Raw genomic sequence first — 21540 nt, forward strand, 5'->3', positions numbered from 1 at the left:
ACCTATTTAACAAACCTGCACATCCTGCACATGTACCCCAGAACTAAAAATTAAAATTAAAATTTTTTAAAGAGGTAAATAAATATGTTGCAAAATTAGCTACATTCAATATTAAAAGTAACATTCCGTTGCTACACAATATAACCTCCATGAGAAAATACGGATGTTTTAGTCCATTTTAACCATTTTAATGCATTTTGCAAAGACTGCCTAACCCTACAAATTTAACTACATTCTAATTTCTAACTCATAATGACTAAAACACAAAAGAGTCTAAACGTTTTCTAAACTCTTGCACATACCAATCATTTGAATGAGTCAAATGCAAGGAACACCTAATGTCATACGTTGTTGCCATTTTTCCTAGAGCAGCTATGTGGTGACCACACCGGGAGGGAGAACCTGTGCCTTGGCAAGGCTCAGATAACAGCTTTAACACCAGTATATATTTTATAAAGTACCTGCTGCAGAGATCAACATTAGCAGCACGACCAGTGATGTCAGATATGTTCTGCCCTTTTTAGCGGCAGCATTTACTTACTGCTCTCAATGAGTGGTTTTTAAACTTCATTCCATGTGTAGCAGAATCATCTGAGATGCCTTTTCAAGATGCAGACTTCTGAGCCCCAAACCTTTAAAACTCTCATTCAGCAATTCTCAAAATATGCATTTTTAACAGGCCCCTGGGAGAATTCTAATGCAGAATCCTCTCAGTCTACATTTTAAAACATAATGCTTCTATCATGACTGAGTGAGTTTTCCTGAATCCAAAGTAAAAGCATATATTCTGGCCTTCCTTTTCCTTGAATTTAGATAGAACAAGAGACCCCTAACTGAAAAAGCTACATTCTCAGGTTCACAGATACCAAGAAGAAACGTGCACTGATCCAGATCAGAAAGGTTCTGCATCTTCCTAGATGAACTGCACTTCCTCTCCACTCGAGGTTTATGAAAGCTGGGGTTCAATTGAACCCCACAACCTAGGGCTCCTGAGGTTGCAATACTCATGGGCAGTAACAACAAAAATAACACACACACACACACACACACACACACACACACACCACATCCCAAAGCCATGAACACGCCCCAGGTAAAAATGTGTGCATTGAAGCTGGCCCCTAGAGAAATAAGGTGACAGGACTTACTGGCCTTTTTGCTCTTCTCACTGTTCAACTGAAACTTTTAAAATCAATACCTTTAGTGTTTAAAACAGTAAACACGAAAATAACTTGTTAGAAATAGTTTCTTTTCTCTTACCTACCTGGCACCTTATATAAATAAGAAAACAAATAAGCAAATACAGATAAGGACATTCGTTTCTGTCATTCAGACCCAGGGGACAGACAGTAAACTTTATACATCACCAAAATACAGACAGTTCTCTTTCCATGTATGTAGTTAAGAACACAATTTAATAAAATGAATTCATAGATATCAGTTGGGTAGAATCCATCATCCCCAACTCCTTGCAGAGTAAGTCAGGAGAGCAAAGGAGAGAAGGGGAGAGAATTTGACAAAATCAATCAATAGCCCATCATGAGGCCACCTTCTCTAGGTCCCTTCCCTAATCCAAAGGCTTAAACCACACTCAAGAGGTCACTTCCCTGACAGGTGCTCTACGTGTTTGGAAGCACTGAGTAGGTTTTTAGCAAAATACTATCTCACTGGACAAGTTGTGCTAAGTGAGCTGAAATGCGGGGAAGCAGAAAGGAAAAACAATGCGTCAGGCAAGGACAAAAAGGATGGGAAAACTTTAGACCTCTGGTGCCGGGTTCATGGGTACAGAATGAATCGCAGAAACCAAGCCCCACCCCAAACTGGAATACTCTCATCTGAGGGTGGCCGGGAGAAGCAGCTCTACCCCGCAGGAGGGATGCACAGGAGAGAGGCACTCCTGCACCCTCCTCTGCATGTGGGCCTAGAGGGGTGCTCTTCTGGGGAAACCCAACCTCCTCCTATGCTGGGGGGATTGGGCTGAATGTGACTTCCCTCTCATCTCTATTGAAACTGATAAAAGTTTAAGTGTGTTAAAGACATTAATGGCTATTTTAGTCCTTACTTCCATTTGCATAATAGTCTCCTCACAGGCAAGATTATTCCTGGCTAAAAATAGCTGGTTTCGGTTTGCTGCAATTAAGTGAAATTTCTAAACAAATATGTGCATTTATTTTATCATTAATAAAATAGACCAAAAGATGGGATTAGATGAGCCTTTAGTTCTAGAAGGGACAAGAAAAACTAATTAAAAGTCAGCTTTCATTTTTGCAGCAGGAAATCACATCACCTACAAACACTATGAAATTAAACTTTATTTTAAATGTAGAACACTTCCTCCTCCTTTTTGAGCCATGAGTGAGGCGCTAGCTTATATTGCCTCTGCAGACATAGCACACCCATAGCACAATGCTTTTTCTTGGATCAGAAACAGATACACAAAAATCCCAGCAGAAGATAATGAGTTTATGTGACGGGAAAGCCTGACTTTGGAGTGAGAAGCCTGCTCCTATCCCAGCTTCACCTGTCACTAGCTGCAGGGCTTTACACCTGATTCTCTTACCTCTCCAAGTCTCAGTAACCTCATCTTTAAAACAGGTTAGTAATAAGTGTCTTGAGGCAGGGTTGTGGCAGAGGTCCAATCAGAGAGCAGCGCTGAACACCAAGGAAGCTCCCAGTCAACAACAGTGTTGTTAATATCACATTAACATCTTAACGTCTTAGAACCTGAATAAACCTTAGAAAACAGCAAATGCAACTTTTCCAGTTAAAATACATGGGACAGCAAGGCCCAGATGTGAAGCAATTTGCGCCTGGTCTGTGCCACAGGATCTTGTTATTATGTAATGAAGCCACCACAGCAAGAAGTTTCCAGGAGCCCTAGCACAGCCACCACACTCTTGGGACCAGGCCCTTCCACTTTTCACTTTTCACTAAGCATAGTAAAAAGAGTCCTACGTGGGGGCCGGGCGCGGTGGCTCACGCCTGTAATCCCAGCACTTTGGGAGGCCGAGGCGGGCGGATCACGAGGTCAGGAGATCCAGACCATCCTGGCTAACACGGTGAAACTCCGTCTCTACTAAAAATACAAAAATATTAGCTGCGCGAGTTGGCGGCCGCCTGTAGTCCCAGCTACTCGGGAGGCTGAGGCGGGAGAATGGCGTGAACCCGGGGGGCGGAGCTTGCAGTGAGCCAAGACGGCGCCACTGCACTCCAGCCTGGGCGACAGAGCGAGACTCCGTCTCAAAAAAAAAAAAAAAAAGAGTCCTATGTGTCTCTCTCTATTTCAAAATGTAATTTTTGAATAATTCTATTTATCTGCAGGAGGAATGAGTGGAGAGAGTAGGAAAATAGCAATCATGAACAAAATGCCACAGTGGTACAGGTATCACTATCTAAGAATGAAACATGAAATTGTTTTCACTGCTTAAGAAAAGATTCTCATTTTATACTTTTTTAAAGAATAGAAAACCCCCCTTTTAAAAAAATAAATATGCTAAGAAATTGAACTGACCTTTTCACTGCCAGTTAACACTTCCCTATTTCCCTAGCAGGCTATTAGAGCATCTTTCACGCACACACATAACTTAGAAAATAAAGCCAATTATTCAATTTAAAACAGTATAATTGGCCAGGCACAGCAGCTTATGCCTGTAACCCCAGCACTTTGGAAGGCCCAGGCAGAAATATCACTTGAGGCCAGGGGTTCAAGACCAGCCTGGAAAACATAGTGAGACCCCCATCTCTACAAAACAAAAAATTAGCTGGGCATGGTGGTGCACACCTGTAGTCCAAGCTATGCAGGAGGCTGAGGCAGGAGGGTCACTTAAGTCGAGGCTGCAGTGAGCCATGATTGTGACACTGCACTATAGCTTGGGCAACAGACTGAGACCCTGTCTCTAAAAATCAAAATCAAACAAAAGAAAAACAGTATAATCTACAGCTAGCATTTTTTGTGATGGCTGAGTCCAATTCCAATTGTCTCATACACAGGAGGGTTATATAACTTCAGTCAACAAGTTAAATGAGATTGTGCAAACATGACATTGCAAAATCACTGGTACATTTAAGCTCCTGCAATTACACCAATTATGCCACACAGATCAGCTTAGATCCCTTAAAAATTAAAATTATCATGAAAAGTTATAAAGACTGTGTTACTCATCTAAATCATACATATGCTTTTAAATAATTTCTTCCTGTTATTGGGGATTATGCCAATGTGTGATTTTTGTTTTAGACGCAGTAGCAAGATCTACAGAAATAATCTCTTTATGACCACACTTCAGTACTTAGTGATACAATATTTAGTTGAGGTGAAAATATTTATGTTATGTATTTCTACTCCAAAATCATTTCTCTAAATAAAAAATAAGTAAATGAACGCAAATCTGGATAGCAAAAAATATTAACCTGTATTCTTATATAGATGTGCGGATGAAGGGAAGGGGTGGGGGAGGGAGTGTCTGCCTTCAAATAAACTATACACTCCAGAGTTATAGAACTCAGATGTTTTAAAACTCACCACATGTTTCTAATGCAGACAGTTTATAGAGTATTCCACTATAAAGTGATCAATTCTTGTTTTATTGTATTTCCATGTTTTAATTTTTTTTTAGATTATTTAACTATAGCTGTTTATGGCATACCTATCTTTGAACTGTTGGATTATATCACTGGGCATGGGTGGAGAATGTGGATTTAATTCAAAAGTCTACTAAAGTCCATGCTTTGGAACAAAATCTGGTGAATGTTAGCAACGATGGAAACCTCTTTTCATTTTATATCATCAAATTCCAAGCGGTGGGAAAAATTGAAATTAAAACTTCAAAACTTTTACCAAATCCTATTAAAACCAAAGTATGAGATAATAATGTGAAAATTATAGTACAGCCCAGGGAATGCTTAGGAATGTTATAAGACATAAACTTATACTGACACTATTTAAAAATATCAGACAATTTGAAAATGTGTAATCCACATGAGCAACATTATGCTCAATTCATATCTATGCCCACTTAAAAAATGAAGCCAGAGTTGTCTCAAAAGTCAAGACTTAGTAATAGTTATTGAAAACGTATAGACTTATGCCATGCTGTTATTTTAAAACATAATTTTCATATTAATAAACATGTGGTGTCATTTTGTCCACATGGTTGCATTTATTCTACTCAATGGACCGCTTAGCCTACTTGCTGCTATGTTATAAACTAGTACAACACATCAACTTATGATCAGTGACTGCACAGACATTGAGTTCACTGTAGAGGTCCCAAACATTTCATAAGTTAATGACTTCAGTGTAATCATTCATTCTCATATCTACTGTTTAATACAGTCATGATATTTTAAACCTCCCTTAACCACAATTACTCGTACAGATGTACTCTTCCTCATTAATAATCTAGCAGTAAAGCCTTAATGGGAGTTGTTGCAAGGATCAGGGTGATTAAATATAATGACTAAAGGACCATTAATAAGAAGCCAGGTCTTTTCACTCTCCTCTCATGGGAGAAGTCCCCAACTAGACCGAAAGCAACAAACACAGAGAGACGAGGCAAGAGGGCACTATTTATTTCATGAGAAGCTCCGACCCAGACCCAACCCAATATGGCTCACCTTAAGCCCTGTTTTCCAAAACCTCTAAATTCCCCAGTATTCCGGATGGGCCTGCTTTTATATCCACATTCCTGGCCATCAAAATTGCCACCAGAATTGTGGGAACAATTGAATCAGTTGTGTCTGGTCCACATAAACAAAATGAACCAGGTAGGCAGGCCATTTTTCATTTTGTCTCGTCAAAGTATATAGGAAACTAAGAATTCCTAAATTCTCTCCAATCCTCCTCCACCTAAAATAAAAAATGAAAAGGAAAACAGAAAAGACCCTTTCCCAGAAGCTGCTTACGTCAGTATTTGGGAACTCAATGATAGGGGTCCCAGGCTGAATCTTGTCACATATACACACACACACACACACACACACACACACACGCATGCACACATCTTCAGTGTTGCATGCTCACCAACCATGTGGTACCCAGTTTGCTGCCAAGGACAGAACCTGCCAAATATACCACAGGACAAACTAGACAATTGAGAGGTCCCTTGGAAGCTGCCTATAAAAATGAATGTTTGTTTAGTAAATCATATTAGCTCATAAACTTTTAACACATGTTCAGAGGGGTACTCCCACAGAGGAAAGAAAGTCTTGCTCAGGGCAATTCAATAGAATTCAAGTTTTCAAAGTTTAATATTTACTTTGAGAAGTATTTTTGCTTGTGTTAATGTTTAGTCAATGTACATTTAATCATTCCATAAACAAACCTACAGGAAAAATTCATCAAATTTAACATCTTACAACACCAAGTTGAAAAAAAAATCACATATAATATTTTTCCTCCATAGACTAGTGTCTGGTAAGAGTAGTAATATAATTCAATGATCACTTAAAATGCACATCAAAGATATGCAAAAGCTGAAAATACTTCAAATTAAATATTACTCAGTAAAAGCTGAGAGTAGAATGCTCTTGAAGGATCAGATTGGCAGACAACAGAGGAGAAATGGAAAGCTAAAAGGCTGAGAAGTAAAATTAAGGAAATAAGGATTCAAGAAACACATTCTACAAAGACAACTGACTACATCTACTTTGTTCCCATGATAATCATGGGAGATATTGGAAAGGGCGGAATTTTTTTTTAATGTACCACACTTTCTATGATAGAGAAAGCAGACTCAATTCAGCACATGATCTGTAGAAATAAAAGGACAGAAAATGAAAGATTAACAAATATAATGACAGTATAAGCTCAGAGACAGATTTCGAAAAACTAAAAGATGCACAGAGTGTCCCTAGTAGAGGCATGCTGACCTTCCAGCAACACACACACATAAACTGGTAACTGTGGGCGAGTCAATTAACATTCCCAGGGCTGCATTTTCTCCTCTGTAAAAATGAAGAAATGGCACTAAGATGTCCAAGGTCCCTGTAAGCCTAAGATTCTAGTGATTCAGTCTTGGAAACATCAAAATGTGGAAAGCAAAGTTATCCACAGTAACTCTGGAAGGACGTATTGAACAGGAAATGAAAAAAGGGACTCAGTGCAGTTGGAAAACAGGGAAAGAAACCAAATGAAATGGGCTGCATCACTTGCCCACGGCAGCAGGGAGGGGCAGAGGATGGAAAACACAGACTGCGTTCACGCTTCCAGAAGGCGGCAGAGAGCGAGACTGCTGTTTCAAGGAGGAAAGGACAGGGAAGAAGACAGCCACTTTGGCCCCAGGGGCTCTCCTTCTCTTCCCCGGGAGACCACTGGGAGGACACAGTCCTCGAAGGCATCGCTGCTTCCTTGCATTTTGGGGCCTGCCGCATCCTCTTCCCAATGTTGGCTTCAATAGACAGGGCTCATTCCTGAACTGTCTGCTTGACCAATAAACCCTACACCATGAACTGCCCAAAGAGAACTTACTGGGAAGAAAAGCCAAATCCCGTAAGAAAACAAAAAGTTAGCAATGTCATAGGACCAGCTGGACATGAGCACAAGGCAGAGAAAACGCACCCTGAAGATCAACGATGCCAGGGATCCCTGGGCACTATATGATATTTCCACGTGGCTCTTGAATTTCTCAGACACCCACAGCGGATGCCCATGTCCCCTCAGCACCCCCATGTCCACCCGATACCCACAGAGAAGTCCTAAGCAAGAATGCACGGGAGATGAAGCTGTCCCCGGCACCCTCCCTGCTCCTTGGGCCCTAACTCCTAGCCCCCACTATACTCACGTCAGCCCCGATTTCTCGGGAACTCAACCCTTATGCTGACCCCACCTTTTGATAGATTAATAGAAATGGCCCTTCCCCTCCTCAATACTGCGGTGGGCTATGTCTAATTCTCTCAAGGATAAGGTGACCTGACCATCTGGTCATTCCATTCCTCCAAGACACCAAATGAATACGCTGGCATGGACCTTTTTAAAAGTTGTGCCGTAACCCTGAGAGACCGTCTCTGATGACAGCATTTTGGGTGCTATGGCAGCCTGTAAGTTCACCATTTAAAAAATAATAAGTATAATCACAAAGTAAATTAAATCCCTCATAAAAGAAATTTCTTTAATTGAGCAGATAAAATAATCGTGAGCAGCACATGAGAATAAATATGTAAAATTAATCTTGGTAAATAAGGCTTTATTGTTGGCATTTTAATATATAATTTGAGGAATGTCATGTTTGGATCTGGAGGAAATTTTTTATTTATCTTCGGAGGCTGTGTCATGGGTTTTAATTTCAGAATTCAAACTCGCAGGAAACACAGTGTCAGTGTGTCTCTCGTGTGAGTAGAGCATTTCCGTCACCCCCACGCGCTTGGGAGCACGAGCACGTGCTGAGCAGACACAAAAGTCAAGCACTACATGGGCCACTTTGTAGGCGTCATCTTCTCTAATCCTCACCGCCCAGCTATGAAGTGTCTATCGTTAGCCCGTTCTATAGCCTCAGCTCAGAAAGAGTGAGAAGACTGCCCATGGCTGCAGGGCCAGTGAGTGACAAAGTGGCGATTCTGGGGCCTGTGCTTCCACTAACCGTGCTTCATCTCCAAGTTACAACTGGTCAGCATGCAAGTATAGACTAGAGTCTCCCATCAAAACACAGCAAAATGAAAATCAGCTTGAAAGAGAGAGAGAGAAAAGGAAAAAGAATACAAGCCAGGTCAACACAACCAGAAGAAAAATATCTGAAACACAGAAATTCACACAGAAAACGAAAGAAGGGGGAAAAAGGAAGGGAGGAAGCAAAGTGGAGAGGGAGAAAGGAAGGAAGACAGCGGGAGAACCTAAAGCTGAGAGCGGACAGCTGATTATGTGTGAACACACAATGCAACATGGCAGCTAAATAGACAAAAATAATTCAGGGCTACAGCAAAACAATCACGCTATGTACCATGGGGACAGGGATGTCTTTGGTATGACCTTGGCAAGTCTGTTCTTAGAATACTGCATTAAGCTTTGGGCATTTCATTACAAAGCAGCAGCAAACTTCAACAGAGATTTCAGTGAAGAATTACCAAAAAAAAAAAAAAAGACTAAAAGGGAATCAACTAATGTCAGGACTGTAAGCATTTACAGACAGCATGAAGAAAGACAGCTCTGAGTGTGGCTCTTACACTAAGCACCATAACTTTTTAGTCCTCGGGGGAAGCCCTCTGCAATAGGGGTGCCAGGGATGCAGACATTTTTCTCAGCCAGTTGTCACAGTGCCACTGAGGCACACCAGGCCAGCAGGCTGACAAATGATGTTTCTGAGCAAGTTCAAGTCAGTCCCTGGTGAGGGGGAGTCAGGAGGGGTGAGGCGACCAGGCTACTGCCAAAGCTGGCCCAGGATGATGGTTCCCACTCCACTTTGTAAGGATGGAGGGCATCTCTCAGGCCAGGACGCTGAACAACAGCCCCAGAGGGGCTGCTGATGCTGACAGGGGAGGACTCTCCACATGTCAGCAAAGATGCCTCTGGCAGCAACTAGGATAAACAGAAGCAGAGACAAGATGAGGCAGATGAGGCAGGGACAGAGGAAAGACCACAGAATCCGGGGACATCCAGAAGCTCCATGTTTCTAAACCCTGCAGCAAAGTTGCCTTCTTGGCTGAAAAGCTCTCTCTACTGAGAACACCTGCCTGTTTTTCTCCATCTCCTCTGTGAATAATCCTGACATTCTCTCCTACTCCTAGAATTAAGCTCCCTCCTGCAAGCTCTCCAAGCCCTTTTTGTTTATAATTCTATTATAACATTCATCACACCAAATTATAATTCTTGGTTTACATGTCTGACTCCCTCAACGAAGTTGCAAGTTCTTCCTGAATCAGCTCTAAGATCACCCACACGAGGAAGTACATTTGCATTTGTAGGTACAGCTGATTCTCCTTATTTGAGGTACTTAAGTTCTATAAAGTCTCCTAGAATACTGAACCATTGATCCTGGGGGAAATACAGGGTTGGGTTCCTGTGAACCTCTGGTCATAACATGTTTGTCAGCCAACAGATACGTAACCTTGTTTTATGTGTGTTTCTGTTGAACGACACCTCATTTAATATCTGTTGCTGATTAATTAACATCAAACTCAAAACCAGCGGCTTCTCTAACACACGTATTTGCTCCTTAAGCCGCATTACAGCCTTCTTGCGCTTAGCGACACTCGACCGCACTTCAGTATTCCACTGAGGATGTTTTCTACAGCCAAATCACCAATAAAAAGCACAAAACGTGACACATGGCATGAAACAGATCCCAAAAAGGACCCTTGCTTCCAGCAGAGCTGAGACAAGGAGAACAGCATCTTCTTCAACCTCAGCTGGGGGCGTGTGCATGGATGCCACTCAGGTTTTTTGCCCGTGACCACAAATAACCATGAAAGTCAGACAAATATTGATTTGGGGGTTACAAGCAAGTTTTAGTAAGTAGGCAAATTCACAAAAACCAGAATCTGTGAACAATGAGGATCAACGTATTTCCAGCACCTAAAAAGCACCCAGCATGCATTATTAGTAGGTAATCAATAAGACTTGTTGACTTTGGGAAAGAAAACAAGAAAGAAGGGGTTGTGAGGTAGTGCATGAGTATGAGGGTGTGTGTGTTGTAGGTGAATGCTGGTGTGTGAGTGGGTGTGAGCAAGTGAGTGTGTAAGCACGTGGGTATGTCTGTGAATGGAAGAGTGAGCAAGTCAGTGTGTGAGTGAACTGTGAAAAGAATGTGTGTAAGCAAGTGTGTAAGCATGGGAGTACTTGTGTGAATGGGAGTGTGTGAACAGAAGAGTTAATGCGTACATGAGCATGTAAGCGTGTATGTGTGGATGGAAAGAGTGCGTGAGTGTGTGAGCGAGTGTGCGAATGATTAGAGAGCGCTTCCAATTTGAGCCCTATTCTGAATCAGGCTGTGCAACGGTATTAACTCAGGGAACCCAGGGAGACTACGCTACCCTGGAGAGAAGCAGGAAGGTCTGCAATTCAGGAACTGTCCATGCCACTGAGGCTCTGGTTGAGGGGTTCTCCAGGGTTCCATGCCATGAATAATCCATTCTGAAAACAGGGGCGATGTGGGAGAGGTGACAGCAAGGAGTGCCAGGATTTAGGAGGCCAGGAGGTGGAAGAAGCAGGAAGAGCCTGGAGACGCTGAGCTTGTGCCTCGGTTGTCCCTGAAGCCACTGTCACCTGGTTATCCTTGCAGACCCTAACTTACAAGCTGATCAGACTTCTCCAGTGTGCCTCAAGGCTCAGGATGAGGGGAAGCAGGAGTCGGCACTGTCAGCAAGCCACAGACAAGAAAGACCCTCACACAGACTGCTCAGTGAGGAATTCATTTGAAAGTGTTAATGAATTCAGAGGAGTTGCTGTCATAAGGCATTCTTTCAATCATAAGACGCTTAGAATTGCAATTACTAGGATGTGGGGCTCCCTAACACTTTTTATCAAAAAAGCAACATTATACTCAAAATCAGGAACCACAGGTCTATATGTCAACTCCTCCAGCTCTCAAATACCTATTCATGACTCAAGTACTCATCAACTAGGGTCTGCCTAGTCCATTTTTTTAGGAAAAAAAAAAAGGATGATTTGGGATCCCACTGACGATACATTCATTCGTTCAACATTCATTAGGTGCCAAGTGCATGCAAGACTCAGTTTTAAGTACTGGCAGGACCATGGGAACCACAGCCACCAAGTCCCTGCCTTCACAGAGCTCTGCTTTACAAAATGGGGCAGGTTTAATAGGCATCTGACTCAGGGCTTCCCAAAACTACTCTCTCAGGCTCTCTTAGCAGGCTTCTCTGGCAGGGACCGAGGCAGGGGGACTTGAGAAAATGCCGCAGTGTGAAGCAGGGAAGAGAGTAAAATCCAGCGTGGGAAAGAGGGGTGTTGGGCTCGTGTGTGAAAGTTGCACCTGTCCTCAGGAAAACTCTGCTCTGGGATTCCTGAGCATGTTCCTGGGGACCCACGACAGTGTTCCTCCAAACTCTCTTCCCAGACAGGGAATGTCTCTGCTGAGCAACTAATAATTTAAAATAATCCTTCCCCACACCTGGAAAATCTCCAGACCTGTGTTCTACACTAGCTTGGGATGTTGTAAGTATGCCTTAAACAATTAGTAAATGTAGCTACCATGCTCAACACCACAACTAAAATCAAATAGATACATGATTTTAAAAGATGAATGTCCACTAACTAATGGCCAGCAATATAGATGCTAAGGAAACAAATGAACCACTAAGTTAAAACTAGGCTACTGGAAAAAAAAAACAAAACAATCCTCCAAGATCACATCTGTGTAAGAAATATTAAAACCTTGCTCCACTAGATGGTTAATTCCAGTTAAAAATATTCAAGTGATTAATTCTAGTAAATATATTTTTATTTACAAAAATGGATGGCCACTCTTAACATGCATATGTATCAGACAAGATTTACTAATTTACCTACATTCAAACACTGACTTGTCATCATCTATGTGACCTTCAACAAGTCACTAAGCCACTAAAATCTCACCTCCTCGTCTTTAAAACCAAGTTGATGTATGGACTCAGTCATACAGCAGAAGCTGCCCTCCATATCATCTAAGAATTATTATTCAATTCTTTGAAAATTGGTCACGCACATATGAAACACAGCATAAGGCAATGTTCAATTACTCAAAATATCTGTTGAAAACCACTCATCTCCAGAGCATGCCTGTTATCAGGTAGGTTACTAAGGAAATGAACCTATTCATCTCCTTTGCGTGAACTGCATTCTTTGTACAGGACGTGTCTGAATGTCTCCCATCAAAGCAATCGGAACTGAACCAGTACAGTGACAAATCAGAAGCTGAGTTGTCCTTGCTATGTGGTGTGGTATCCTGTTCCACAAACACACACAATTATTCTCCTTGTTCAAAAGTGGCTCCAAATTGCTCCTACAGCGCACCTGATAGAGAGACGAGGGGGTCTCTGATGAATTACATGGGTTGGCCTCCATCCCCAACTCTGACCCTGCCCAGAGCTTCATGCCTATGCAGTGTTCTCCGACACTGGCACTGCAGATACCTAGAAGGCAAACGGCATAATCTGCGGGGCCACAAGTTCTCTCCAAGAATGTTTTTACTTTGCCTTTCCATGTCAATGAAAAAGTACTAGAATTGTTTTAAGGGTATCCAGGAGCCCACAGATGACCATACCACAACCACATAACTGTCCCCCAAGAATGGACTGGGGTTTAAAATTACTGTCAGTGGTACACAGTGCTACAATACTTTCACCATCAAGACCAACAGAAAAAAGAAAAGGCACACTGAGTACATCTGTGGTGTGTCTGTTGAAATATATTTACAACAAAAGATCAGATGAGATCATTTGTTGGCCTGGGAACTCACATAGGAAGAAGTGGGGCAGGGGAACAAGTCATCCTGAGGTGCTCTGCAGAACAGGCACCCTGAGCTCACAGGAAGCTGCACCAAGCGCCAAGGCTGGATTTACAGTGAGGCAGCATCTTCATCTCAGTCAGGGAGCATCTTCCTTCATATGAAATCCACTGTGTCAGTGTGCATTTTACTGATCTTGCCGTTTAACTTGAATTTGGGCATATAAGTGTTTTGAATTACAGTTGTCAAAGAGGTATATGGAATTTATGTCTAGTTATCTAGTTTAATGTGTGCACATATTCAAATAACATAATAAAAATAATCTAAGTCAATATAGGATTATAATGATCTGAGATACTTCATTGTCTCCTTTTAAAGAGGTGGATATGTCCCTCAATTCTGGGACAGAGGGACCCACAGGGCTTCTGCCACCTGCCCCACAATATGGAACACCATGCAAGAAACTTCTGTGACTCATATGTGTCTGCCCAGCAGAAAAAACTGCCCCAAATGAGGTATTTACTAAAGGAAACTTTCTGTGCTTTGGAAACAGAGTTGAAACCCATCACACCTTGGTTACTGATTACATGGAGTCATATAAACCAGGACCCTGTTGTGTCCTTGGAAACATAACCAAACCTACTAGTAAACACCTGTTTTAAGAAGCACCTGTCAGGATGAGGCTAGGAATGGCTGCAAAGCACTGGTCTGAGGCAGTCAGCACGAGGCTGGTCCTCACTCTGCATCTATAAGTTTTGGGCCTTTGAGCAAGTCACTTAACCTCTCTCATTTTCAGTTTCAGTAGCGGACTAATTCCTGTGGAAACACCCTGACTCTACAAGTTCACAACCCTGTATCAGTGCTATCACTATTTGATGCTCATGTACAGTAGACACTGCATGTGCGTGTTCATGATGGAGTGAATAATTGGGTCAACAAACATTTACCACGTGCCAACTGCACATAAATTGCTCTGCCTGGCCTTCAAGAAATAGAAAAATTATAAAGCCAAAGACTCTGACTCCAAAAAATTTCATCTAACAAAGAGACCAGCAGGAATTACACAATTCTGGGCAAAATAATGTAAGTGCTACAAAGGGATACAAACCAGAAATGTTAGCACCTCCCCCATCTCTGCACCATCCTCCAGTGTCACTTTTGCAGACTCCATGCTGTATGTTCCAACATCCTTACAATGTTAGTACCTGTGCCAGCTACCTTTTTTAATGAAAAGGTCAATTCCTTTTGTTAAATGCAAGCTTCTTGAAGGAGATTAATTTTTTCATGGCATTCTTTTTTAAGGAGGCATTTATTATGGTCAATTATTCTTGATGTTTTAAAGTATCTTGAAAGCCGGGCATGGTGGCTCACGCCGGTAATCCCGACACTTTGGAAGGGTGAGGCGGGCAGATCACTTGATGTCAGGAATTCAAGATCAGCCTAGTCAACATGGTGAAACCCTGTCTCTACTAAAAATACAAAAATTAGCCAGGCTTGGTGGTGCGCACTATAATCCCCGCTACTCGGGAGGCTGAGGCAGGAGGTTGCAGTGAGCTGAGATCACGCCACTACACTCCAGCCTGGGCCACAGAGTGAGACTCCATCAGAAAACTTTTTTAAGTATTTTTATAATACTCAAACAGTTTAGATTAAGACTCTAAAAGGAATTATCAGAGCCATGCCTCTAATCTTTTTGATAAGAACAAAAGTGACCAATGTTAATGAATACTCTAATCCCCTGGCCAAGTGTGTTGTGTACATGTGTAATCTAACATCCTCTCGAAATTTCAACCTGGCAGCATACTTTAATCGTGACATTTGAAGGGTCATGTGACCTAACTTGCCTGCCCTTCCTTTTCTGAGGCTCCTATTTATCCCTCAAGACCCATTTTAAATGCTACCGCTCGACCTCCCCAAGCAGTTATTTAAACATTCCTCTGGGATGCCGAAACATCTGTCCATTCCTCTACTATGGGAAATTTCACACTGCCCTGAATTATTTACAAGCATAGCTATCTGTTTCATTGTTTTGCACTCATCACAGTGTTGGATGAGTCAAAGCTATAAATATGAAATAAATAAGCAAATGAATGAATGGATACATGGACAAATTATCATATGAATACAATAATCAAACACCATCCCCAAGTTAAAATTATTCATGTTCTCCTTCTAATCAAATCATTATACCCATTAGCAATATCGTTTTTCTTATTTCCACATTCTAATAGAGTATCAGAATCCTGTATATTTTTCTGAAGACATATTAACCCATTTACCTCTGACCTTTTAGATCTACTCTCAAGGTAAACCTGAAGACAAAAACAAACAAACAAAAACTACATAGATGAAAAGAGAAAATCCCAAAATAGGAAAATACACTTTAAATGAGTTTCACATTTACACATTTACTTTATAAAAGTGATTTCCCCAAATCTCCTATTCACCTTCCTTCATAATGAGATCAGTTTCTAACCATTTAGAAAAAAAAAAAAAATCTCCAATTTAGTTTACTGAGCTTCATGCAACTTCACACAGATAAAGATTCCTGGAGGCTCCAAATGTAGTGTATTTAGTAACACAACCATTGCCCGTTTCTTTCCTTCTCTCAGTCTCATCACCTCATTCTCACTGCCACACGAGGCATGATAACTGCAAACCCAATGGGAAATATGAGATTCCAGCCCCTGAGGAACAAGACTTTCACTCTCGCCTTCCCCCTCACCTGCAGAGGAACAGACCAAAGGGAAATAACCTGCTGCTCAGGAGCCTCCCACCAAGCTCCTTACAAAAGAGACAAAAAGGTCTCACTGCACAAACATTTTGTGTGCACAGAGAACATCATGGGTCAGACAGAGAAGACTTGAGAAAGAAGGCTGAGAAATTCAAACTACAGAATTCTTGGGATCCATCCAGACTGCGAAGAGACATTCCAGATGTCTAACTCGAGCTCTTCATTTTACAGAAGAGGAGAAAGAGGGCCTGGTGCCTACTTCGTAGCAGATACAGAATGAGAGTTAACCATGCTCTTGACACTACATTATCTTTCCTCCAGCTTCAGCCTCATCCCCCTTGGGCCACACACACCAGAGACAACACAGGCACACACGGGCCAATTATGCATAGAAATGGAAGATGGTGATTCCTCCTTCAACTGGAGACCTAAATACACAGTAGCCATACAAGGGAGATACTGCAAGGCCACATCTATGCATCCAATGAGGGACAGAAATAATCATAATTTTTAATTCAGTTCAACCCAATGAGCGTTCGTCAAGCACCTACTATGTACAAGAGCCATTGCTGTGTGTTAGGAAACCTTCAAAAAAAAAAAAAAAATGTGGTCCATGCCCTTTAGATACATTAGGGAATAGAGAAATACAATTGACCACACTGTAAACTGTACTGTGACTTATGTAATAATGGGAACAAGGTATTCCTAGGGCCCAAAGGAAAACACAAGAAATGCTAACTAGAATAAATAGGATTAGAACTGGGGGTGTAATGAAGGTTTTGCAGAAGAAGTAATATTTCCATTGAATTTTAAATAAAGAGTCCCGCTTCTTCAGGTGGAGAAGGCAAAAGAAAGGCATCTGAGAGAGAAATCCACTTGACCACAAGTATAAATCAGACTGCATGATGTGTTTGGAAAACAGCAAATAGACAGACTCGGGTTGCATAGGCAAAGAGGCACACGGGGTGCTCCTGGCAAAGCAGATCCAAGCAGGGGTTCATCCTAAGCATTGGATGCCACATTAAAGAATGTGGGCAGTATCCTTCAAAAGCAAGTATTTGAAGGGATCTCTGCGCACAAGTGACACTCCTGTCTGGGTTTTGAAGGTACTTCTGCCATCAGTGTGGAGAATGGATTGGAGATAGAAGACTAGGGATGCAGGGAAGCAGCTGAAGACGTTTCCACAAGGAAAGCATAATACGGAAAAGTGTCTATCGCAGCCACCTTTCCTCAGAGCAGTTTCCATGCCTGGGCACTCTTCATGAGAGAAGGTGTGCGCTTCTCAAGCACACGCGGAAGAAGAGCCATTTTACCCTTTCTTTCATTGCCCTTTGCCTGGCTGGGACTTCATGACTGGACTGTCGGCAAGATGTGCAGCTGTATGGCAGTGGTGACAAGTCTACTCCTGCCCACGCACTGTGTGTGTGCTCAAAAAGCCCAACGTGAGGCAGCCAGGAGCCACAGAAAACCTAAGACGACAGCTGGGCTTCCCAGAAAAGGGGAAAGATGGTGTTCTCCAGCTGTCTACCTGGCTGCCGTTTCCCACCGTATTGTCACTGGCACTCCGTGGGTCTACACTCAGTGTCCCTCTCATGCTGCCCCAGGCACTGTGCTAGGAACTGGGGTGTGCCAGGCAGGAAGGCATGAGTAAGAAACCATTTAAATCATCCAGAAGGAGAGATGAGACTCAGCCCGGGCAACAATCCTACCAGCAGCTTTACTGAACACAAAATTAGACATGCCCTCCTTGTCAACCAATAAACCACAGGAGTCTGAATCATGCTGGTGATTTCATCTGAAAGACTGGTCAGCTCTCAACCGGGAAAAATTCAGAGGGGTGTGCAAGGTGATCCTTGGAGTGGGGCCCCTATTTAGGTTTCCTCATTCATTCTATTCTTTAAAATTGTTTACTTTGCTGTATCTCTTACAAAATAACATACATAAACTATACTTTGAGATTTACAATTTTAAAATAATTTAATATTTGAGATGCATACTCAAATTAAGTATATTTATTTGAAATGCATATGTTGAGGTGCATATTCAAAAAAATCTTTTTGGTGGGGATACGTGATCAAAAAATTTGGAGGCCACTGTGATAAAGTTCCATCTACATACTAAAAATCAGAACTTCTCTTCTACACACACAAAAAAAGCATTTTATTGAGTTCAACTGTGACCCAATCAAACCCACATAACATACCTAAAAGAAAAAAAAAAAAACACTGAAGTTGTGACAAAAAGGAACATCATTTTCTATTTTTTTAATGGAAGTTTCCTTTATCTTGTATCTTACCTTTCTTCACACTTAAAGGTATTCACAAAAGTTGTGTAGGGAGTTAATAATTTTGCCTAAACCATCCACTGTGTTTACAAAGCTAAAGTCAATCCTATACTTACAAATACATTTTAGCATTTTATATATATGTATCTGTGTATCTATATATACATATTTTTACAAGCCTAATGGTAGAAAATTATATCTAGAAAAATTTTTGCCCTTCATTTCTGTGTATTGAGAACTCCAAAACTTTTCTCATTCTAAGCTTCTTCTCATTTTCAACTTTTTGTAAACTAAAGTTCCATATTTCAGAAAACATGGATTAAATTCTCATTTGACCACCAGTAACTGCAATGATAAATTACTTTGGGAGACCAAGGCAAGAGGATCACTTGAGGCCAGGAGTTCAAGACCAGCCTGAGCAACATAGTGCGACCTTGTCTCTACAAAAAAATTTTCATTAACCACATGTGGTGATGCACACCCATAGTCCCAGCTACACAGGAGGCTGAGGCAGGAGGATCTTCTGAGCCCATGAGTTCCAGGCTGCAGTGAGCAATGATTACACCACTGCACTCCAGCCTGGGCAACAGCAATACCCTATCTCAAAAAAAAAAGAAAAGAAAAGAAAAGAAAAAGAAAAGAAAGAAAAGAAAAAGAGAGAAACACTTAAGATTAATTTCATTACAAGTTTGAATGTTGAAAACCCAAGTTAGTATATATTATTCATACTTATACATTCAGCAAAAATTTATTAAGTCCCTGCTGTGTACCATGCACTGTGTTTTAGGTACTGCATTAATAGGAGTAAAGTGATACCATGATGGAAAGTTAGTCCCCGCCACAGAGTGGAAGAGTAGACTTTGTCTCATTCACACCTCAGCACCTAGAACAGTGCCTGTCTGGCACCTGGCAGAGCACAATAAATACTTCTTCACTGTCTCCCATGAGGACCTTACAACCTAGTGGGGATGGTGAGTGGGAAAAAAAGAAATTCATAACATTTGCAAATAATTACAATAGCGTAATCTTCTTATTCACATACAAAAATATCTGACAACAATTTCCATCTCCCTTCTTCTCTGCATAATGAAAATCTTGGATGTAGCTCACAGAGAGTTTAGATTCACTGCATGGTCTATTTCTAGTTTTAATTACAATGCTTGGCAAAGTTTAGGAGGAGTTCATTTCAATTCATTTCAAAAATAACACTCATTCAATACAAGGAGATGGGATTTTTCACACTTGTAAATTTTTTTATTTACTTGATAATTAAAATGGTTTGGCATATAAATAAAGCATTTTCTTAGCAACTTTGGTCTAGTGAGGATGCAGAGCTGTTTATCTATTAATAAAAATAAAATGGCTTTCCTCAAAAAGTAAAAACTTACACTCGCCTTCCAAACAGACTCAGTTGCATTTCTGGCCCTTTTTAATCCAGAGAAAAGACAGCTGTTCAAATCAAACATGGAGCATAAAGCTGGATGAAGTCCCTCCAGTACTTACTGATCCATACAGCTCCCCCTTCTCATTCATCCCGAGGTAGAGTCCGCTGTCCACGCCTCGAATGCTGACCAGGCCCACTGCTATACTGATAAATTCCAGAATGCCTGTAGACAAAGCGTAGAAGGCAGAGGACAGGTCAGATCACGGAGCATGTCCTCAGAGTCCCGGCATCCCTGGGATTTTGGAGAGGACACTGAGCCCAGCTCCCCACTTGGATAACCCCACGCTAGTTAAAGAAGTGTCTTCTCTTTGAAAATCACTGTGTAAAAGAATTGATTTTCAACTAAATTCTATCTTATCATAATGATACAAAAATACTTACCAACATGACTTACACAATAAACAAAACATTTTAAAAATTAAAAAGTTAGTATCTAGATCGATATGCTAAGAAGTAATAGGACAGAAAAACCAGTGTGTACATAATCTAATTAACTTAAAAGAGTAGACTTTAAGACAAAGACAATCTACACCCACTTTGTAAACATGAAGTTAAGCATCTGTCTGTGATTCTCTTATTTTGAGAGACATGAGACCATTCACTAAACAGAATACTTTTTTTAAAAAAGACAACCTATTTCCACTTTAGAAACATGAAGTATATGTGTGTGAGTATCTTGCTTTTGGACTTCCCAGCCTTTAGAACTGGGAGAAATAAATACCTGTTAAAGTAGCAAAAAAAAAAAAATATATATATATATATTCTGTTTAGAGAATGGTCTCTCAAAATAAGAGAATGAAGTGCTAACTAAAGCCTTGATTGGTTTATACAGAAAATTATCCAGCTCTCTATTGTGTAACTTTTTTTTTAACTCTATCTAGAAAACTAAAACTGCCCAAATACATCCCAAATATTTTTGCTTAAACAAAGTATTGGTTTTTGCTATACTTATCTAAACCTCAAAGAGATACTTAAGCAATTAAAATAATAATATTCTGAAGAAATAAATACTGCTCTTGATTTAAAGTAGGCATGGAATGCTGTATTCCAAAATCAAATCAACACAATGATCTTATTTTACTTCCTTCTTTCCCCTTGCTTACCTCACTAAGAATAACACCTAAGCTGGGCATAAATCCACAATTTTATGGCCACACAACAGCAGTTTCAATTTCTGTAACTATAGTGTGGTTATAAGATGATTAGCCCACAGTATATTTAGGACACTGCTAATTTTTTTTTTTTTTTTTTGAGATGGAGTCTCGCTCTGTTGCCCAGGCTGGAGGGCAGTGGCGCGATCTTGGCTCACTGCAAGCTCCGCCTCCCGGGTTCACGTCATTCTCCTGCCTTAGCCTCCCGAGTAGCTGGGACTTCAGGCTGGGACAGCCACCATGCTGGGCTAATTTTTTTTTTTTTTTTTTTTTTTTGTATTTTTAGTAGAGACGGGGTTTCACCATGTTAGCCAGGATGGTCTCGATCTCCTGACCTCGTGATCCACCCGCCTCAGCCTCCCAAAGTGCTAGGATTACAGGCGTGAGCCACCGTGCCCAGCCAGACACTGCTAATATTATTTGTACTCAGCCATTTTTTCCTTTTTATTGTAAATTAAAGTGCTACATTTTATGTAAACCTTACATTAATGCATATCAAATATTGAGTTCTTGTTTTAAAAATACTTTCAAATATTAAAAATTTTACTTAC

At 41.0% G+C, this 21540-nt stretch overlaps 1 protein-coding gene across 1 annotated transcript in view; it reads right to left on the minus strand.

The window, feature by feature from the left end:
- FGF9 (fibroblast growth factor 9) overlaps positions 1-21540 on the minus strand; it is a 33538-nt gene that overhangs the window by 3576 nt on the left and 8422 nt on the right. The window contains exon 2 of the mRNA XM_032150665.2: positions 19898-20001. Within this exon, the coding sequence (XP_032006556.1) occupies positions 19898-20001 (104 nt within the window). The remainder of the gene's footprint in view (positions 1-19897; positions 20002-21540) is intronic.

The sequence above is a fragment of the Hylobates moloch genome, unplaced genomic scaffold (assembly GCF_009828535.3).
Source record: "Hylobates moloch isolate HMO894 unplaced genomic scaffold, HMol_V3 SCAFFOLD_4, whole genome shotgun sequence".
Taxonomy (NCBI): Eukaryota; Metazoa; Chordata; class Mammalia; order Primates; family Hylobatidae; genus Hylobates; species Hylobates moloch.